The sequence below is a fragment of the Drosophila hydei genome, unplaced genomic scaffold (assembly GCF_003285905.1).
Source record: "Drosophila hydei strain 15085-1641.00,03,60 unplaced genomic scaffold, DhydRS2 tig00000243-arrow-arrow-pilon, whole genome shotgun sequence".
Taxonomy (NCBI): domain Eukaryota; kingdom Metazoa; phylum Arthropoda; class Insecta; order Diptera; family Drosophilidae; genus Drosophila; species Drosophila hydei.
Window position 1 is genome coordinate 204,593 of NW_022045693.1, and position 6,082 is coordinate 210,674.

The 6,082-nt window shown below is 40.5% G+C and overlaps 1 protein-coding gene across 1 annotated transcript; it reads right to left on the reverse strand.

Moving 5' to 3' along the window:
* Positions 1-2,883: 2,883 nt before the first annotated feature.
* LOC111595741 (trypsin-like) lies at positions 2,884-5,878 on the reverse strand. The gene is made up of 6 exons (XM_023309595.2): positions 5,714-5,878; positions 5,269-5,446; positions 4,956-5,214; positions 4,466-4,853; positions 3,221-4,402; positions 2,884-3,155 (listed from the first exon to the last, which is right to left on the reverse strand). Exons 1-4 carry the CDS (start codon positions 5,778-5,780, stop codon positions 4,488-4,490), a joined length of 870 nt encoding a protein of 289 aa, XP_023165363.2. The 5' UTR covers positions 5,781-5,878; the 3' UTR covers positions 2,884-3,155; positions 3,221-4,402; positions 4,466-4,487.
* Positions 5,879-6,082: the final 204 nt, after the last annotated feature.

Below are 6,082 nucleotides of genomic sequence, written 5' to 3' on the forward strand. Positions count from 1 at the left end.
TGATAAATTAATGCTGCCAGAAGTAACTCAAACAGTCAGATAAACGCAAGAATATCTTAGCTTATAGCCTTTTTGGTGGGGTGACCTTGCTTCCCGCCTGCTTGCAATGCAGTACTTGGCTACAAAGAAACCAGCTTAGACTACTTCAAATGCCTTCAATCCAATTAACAATTAAAAGCAAACATATTTATAGGCAACAATAAATTGATATATCTAAATTGAAAGCTCGAGCAGCAGTTCTTGTTTATGAACTCGCGTCTATCAGTTCATAAACTGCATGTTTCAGTCAATTAGCAATTCAAATTTCGATTTAACTTCAACTTCAACTATTTATAAATAGAATATCAACTCTTTTCAGGTGCTCGGCTCGTGTCACATCAGGTTATTGTGCCAAAGATATGAAACTGGCTACAACAACAGCAACAGCAGCAGCAGCACTTTGTTATTCTTCAATTATGTATAAACAGTTGGGCTTCGTATTGTCTTCAACTATTTTTAGCCACGTTTACGAACTTGAAAGCTATTTTCGAATGCAGCACACAAAATGCAACAACAATAACAACAACAGTAATGGCAATTGGTAACACCATTGGCTGGCTATAAAAATAGTTAAGAGTATCTCAAGCGTGCTCAGAGCTTCAACTCTTCATCATAATGAGAATCGAGTTGTTGACGATGATGATGTTGTTGCTGCAGTTGTTGTTGATGATGATTTTGTTGACGTCGTTGACTTTTGAGAGCGTCGCGTGTGGGTTGAAAATATGCGCAAAAATTACAAAAATACAGAAATACTCATTACGCGAAAAGGTAAAAGCAACAACCACAAGCTTAACAATTGTTGTTGCTGTTCATGTTGGCAATTCTATTTTTAACATGGCATGCAGTTTATTTATAAAATGGTTCGCGGCTCGTTTCCATTTTCATCATATCAAAAAGTTCAAATCGCAACAACTACAACAGCAGCAACAACTATAATAATCACTCACTGACAAATTACTGCAACAACAACTTCAACAGCGACACAAACAAAACAATCAACGCAAACACCTTGAAGTTGCTTTCGCAGAATTTTGTCGAATGATTCAGCCAGCCAGCGCTGCTCGAAGCTTAGTAAATATTTGAAAATCATTTTATTTAGGTTTTTTTTATAGTTTCTTTAATGAATTGTTAGCTGTGGAGCTCTCATTACAGATCTTGCGTCCCGACCACAAATATTAAGCAGCTCCAACCGAACATAGTTTATCCGGTGTATTCGTATCTTCATCTGCATCTACTGCCGCGACTACTGTGTGCGCCAGCTCTGATTTACAGCCCCCGAAGTCATATATACAAATATTTATGTATCTCAACTGTCGCTGCGGCTGTCTCGTTTGAAAAGCTTCAGCGAAAATGCGCGTTTCACATAAATCAAACTTGCTGCGAGTCGACCAAAAACAAAAGCAAATCAGAATATTGCACTCGGCCCTGATCGACTGCACAATACTCTTTCATTTGTGGTAAGTCTCCAGAGGAAGCCTGCAGTAACGTAACGAGTGATCAGACAGCAAGGCAAATATTGCTCAGAACCAATATACACTTTTCTGTTTGTGAACGAGTATATGAAAGAATATGACGTGAATTTTGAGCACATGATTGCCGCTAGAACACACAAAAACCAACCCAGCTGAAACACGAAAAAACTTATAAAGTGACTGAGATCTATAAGCAAGAAGTATAAGACTCACGCGCTTTTTGAGAAGTTTAACTGAGTTTAATTTGCACAGTAAACACAGTAAATATCAGCTAGAGGATCCCACATATGTTCTCGTTTTCCATCCCATCCATTCCATCTACATAACCCAACTTCCTTCACATTCTATAGCCCAAGCCTATCTGCGCCGCGTCTTCACTCAGCTAAGATATCTCTACATTTCGGAGCGTAGACACGCCCAACTGATAAGTTTTGATAAGAAGCACATATGGAAACGTTACTTTTACTTTACTCGTACTCAACGTCTTCTTTTACAACTTCCGCATGCTAATCCCTTATCAAACATATATCGCACAATCATTTTTAACAAACATTTGGAACTCCCACAGCAGCAGCAGCAGCATGACTGTTTATTAGAGTTTTACAATGCCATAATCTGGAACAGCTCTATCTAATCTAGAACTGCGACATTATGACTCAGTTACTCGAGTGAAAAAGCAACAAATAATGATGAGAGCTCTAACCCTTTGCCCCTATTTTACTGCCGCTCGATTGATTTCGGCTGCTTCAAATTCAGCCCAGCTGAAGCTACCCTGTGTTTGTAACTGACTGACTGTCTGGCTGCCCGCCTTCCCAGCCCCCTTGACCACACTACCCGCCCCTGCAACAAGGTGTCGCATTTTGGGTGCGTGAGTAATGTGACGACATTAATTTTCACACTCATTACAACTCCATTAAGCTCTGGCCAGTTTGTTTGGCTGTCCAGCGTTTCGACACCCCGGCATGCAAAATGAAAATGGAAATGTTAATGAAAATGGGTAGAGAAATGGAAATGGAAATAGAAATAGAAATAGAAATGGAAATGGAAACACTACCATGGCCCATTTGGAGTGCACGCACGAGAACGTTTCTGATACCCGACTTCTTTACGAAAAAAGTGTCAACAATTTGTACGCAAATGACGAGCATTTCCAAAGCGTTTGAACTCGGAATAGAAAATACAAGAAAACGTGAAAAGTCGTCCAAAAACAATAAGTGTAAAAACCAAAAACAACAAAAAGACTGTCGCAGTACATCAAAAAGTAAAGAGTTATATGTCCCGCATACACTGGGAGAAAAATAGTACTCAAAGTAAGCAAAGGAATTTCAAACGAAAGAAGAGATTGGAATGTTAGAACTGATGAAAGGTGGAAGAGCAAAAGGTAAGAGGCGAGAAGCCTAGATATGATCAGCCTGATTGATTATATAATAGGTATAAAGATAGATAGAAATGTTTGCTTTCGGAGAGAACTTTAACACAAATGAAGAGAAGCGAAGATTAGAGCAGACAAGGCAAGGAAAACGCCTTCATATAAAAACTTAAGATCAGCCTTGATACGGATAGGTTCCAAGTAAGGAGAGAGGAATGATGTGAAAATAGAGGAAATCTATAGTCAGCCTGATTGATTCCGATTTAAATAGCTAGCTGTAATAACAGAGTAATAGTAATAAGATATTGTTGTAAAGTAGGCCTATAAAGCGGAGACTTACATGGTTCAACAATGCCAGACAAATACATTATACTTGCCACAGTGGTTTTGCCACATTGTTTGACCTTTTCGCTCAGTGTATGGACACCCTTTGGCCTTATCAACTTAAAAAATTAACAACATTATTACCCAAATGTTGTTTGTTGATATATATTCGTGTGTTTGCCGCACAGTTTGAGCCTGCCGGCTGGCCAGGACACACAGACACGGCTTGCAGACCCGTAACCGAGAAAGACAGGGAGAGACCCGACCCGACCCAGACCCTGAGTCGAGCCGGTCAAGGCCTGCGTGCGTGCACCCTTTGGGTACACGGTCTGAATTAGAGCGGCTCGAAAGTTCTTTAGCCAAGTCCCGCCCCTCCTCTCCTCTCCCCTCCATAGCCCATAAATCGCCCTTTTTATTTCGACTATTCCCCTACCACACGTCGCGTCGACGCTCATCATTTAAAATTCAGCTCAGTCGCAGCCCAATTTCTACATTCCAACAATTCTTTGCGCCTTTCTTTTGCGAATGCAGTCACGTAATTTTCGAATTTTCAACACACAGAGAGAGAGAGAGAGAGAGAGACAAACAAAAATTCACTAGCAGAACCCGCCCCGTCTGCCCCTCCCTGCGGAGACTGCCCGCTGCGTTAGCCAACACTCTCTGAGTAGAGGCGACAGCTTCGTCCAATTTGTATCTGTGTTTAAATTAGTATTCCGGTGCAATTTGGTTCGGAAGCAAGCCAAATACTTAATACATCGATTCCGGTTGTCCATTCTGGCTGATGTCAATGCTGATATTGACTATGCTTATGATTATACTGATGGCAGCCGCAATTCGCAGTGTCGTTTTATGCGGGACATGGATATGAGTCGCATTTCGGTTTCGGGTTTCCTGCCTCGACCTGCTCACTCCTATTTTTTCTTGTTCTACGTCGAATAGAATTTCCATTTTGGCATTTCAACAATAATCGCATTAATGCGCTTCTGCCCCGCCCCCAGCACCCGCAGCTCATGGATTCATGGACGATGAGTTCAATTTGTGGCCGATTATTGAAATTAACAGTTAATTTAACTAATGTTTGCTTAAATGCAATTTATTACCATGGACTTATTTCTGTTGCTGTTTGCTGCATTTGCAGCTGTCGTCTGTCAACACTTTGCCACGCAGCACGCTGCTCTGACTCTGGCCGTACAATTACCTAAAAAAAATTAAAGTTGCAATATTACTGTCAAATGAGTTTTTAAAATAGGGCTTTAAATACTGTCAAACAATTATTTAGAACTTCATCTGGTCGTCACATAGATGATGAAAGCGAGACCCACTTGCCCCTGGATGCAAGTCGATCGGAGCGGCAAAACTCCATTGAAAGATTGGCTCTGTTGTTGTATCCATCTGGCATGATACCGAATACTTGTATACGCGCTTGGCCTATGTCTCGTACCACAATGTATGCCCCTGGAGACTATACCCGCCAGTTCATTGTCGCACCTCAACGGGCCGCCTGAGTCACCCTTGCAGGAGCTGGACCCAACCATCGACGTAAAGCCGGCACAAATTACATCAGTGCTTTTATACAACTCTGTGCAATGTTCTGGGTTGCCAATTGGTATCCATGCCGCTTGCAGAGCATTCGTATGCCCTGACACATTCTTAAGGGAACAGCAATCGATTAGTCTTCTTATCAGTACACAAGTGGTAAAAATTAATAGATCACTTATAACAACAGTGGATAAAATAATAAATTTGCTTACGTGAACGGTGCGACCCCAGCCGGACACTAGGCAGCTGGTACCCTCGGGGACTGCCCTCGTATTAAGGGGCAGAAACGCGATAGCCCCCGCAATGGGTCTTATATCATGTGAAGTGAATATCAATGCAATATCGATGTGATGCTTATAATACTGTTGATGTATGCGCCATCCTACGATCTGAAACATACGCATTGTTGGACTTACGGCGTTTAGCAATCTATTCCCCAATACAACCACCAAGTCACTAGGTCGTATTGAACTGCACAAAAAACATGGTAAGAACAGCACAAAAAAAACACCAAGCTGTACCCACTACGATAGGCAATGAGCTGCTGTGACAACCACGCGACTACTAATGACAGTCCCACCGCAAAAATGGCCACTGCCCAATCGCTTTCTCTCCCGCCAGATTAAGCGCACTGAGGCCTGATATGGCACGTCCTTCAGCTCGGCATTAAACCCGCTCACAACTTTAAATTTATCATCATCAGCTTTGAAGTGTCAAGAAAGGTAGTTTAATTAGACAAGCTACTTAATATGATTTCTACAATTGCAATCGATCCAATAATCATTATATATTTCTATATTTATATATTTCATATGGATCTGAGATAATTCTCTAAAACAAAAAGTGAAACAAAATGTGAGGTTGACTTTAATTAAATGTATTGCTCTGTGAGTTCGAAAGAGACTTTATATTTGCATACATACATATATAGACATATATACCTGAGATTTAGCTATTTGCTATGACTTACCCAGATTCGCCAATGTTAACGGGTATAAAAGCAAGATGTAAGTGATTAAACCCCCTAACAAGAACATTTTTTTTTCGATTTTTATTGACAGAAATTTTAAATAAGCCCAGTGACTTATAACACAACGGGACTACCGTCGAACCAAGCCCATAAAATTGAACGAAACTAGAACCGTATCATACATATATTGTATGGACAAAGGCAGTTCAAGTCTAGATTGATGCATAATTCAAGATTGATGGATTGATGATAAGCTTGATTGAAAGTCGAACTAAGCACCAGCCGAATATATAATTAATTGAAATAAAATTCAATATCAAATTCACACATATATTGTTTCCTGTTCTCTTTAAAATTAAATTAATAACT

Coding starts and splice junctions, on each gene's coding strand:
- LOC111595741 (XM_023309595.2), bottom strand. CDS start 5,780: ATGTTCTTGTTAGGGGGTTTAATCACTTACATCTTGCTTTTATACCCG. Junction 5,447..5,713: donor GTTAACATTGGCGAATCTGG/GTAAGTCATAGC, acceptor GACACTTCAAAG/CTGATGATGATAAATTTAAA. Junction 4,854..4,955: donor GCTGGGGTCGCACCGTTCAC/GTAAGCAAATTT, acceptor TGTTCCCTTAAG/AATGTGTCAGGGCATACGAA.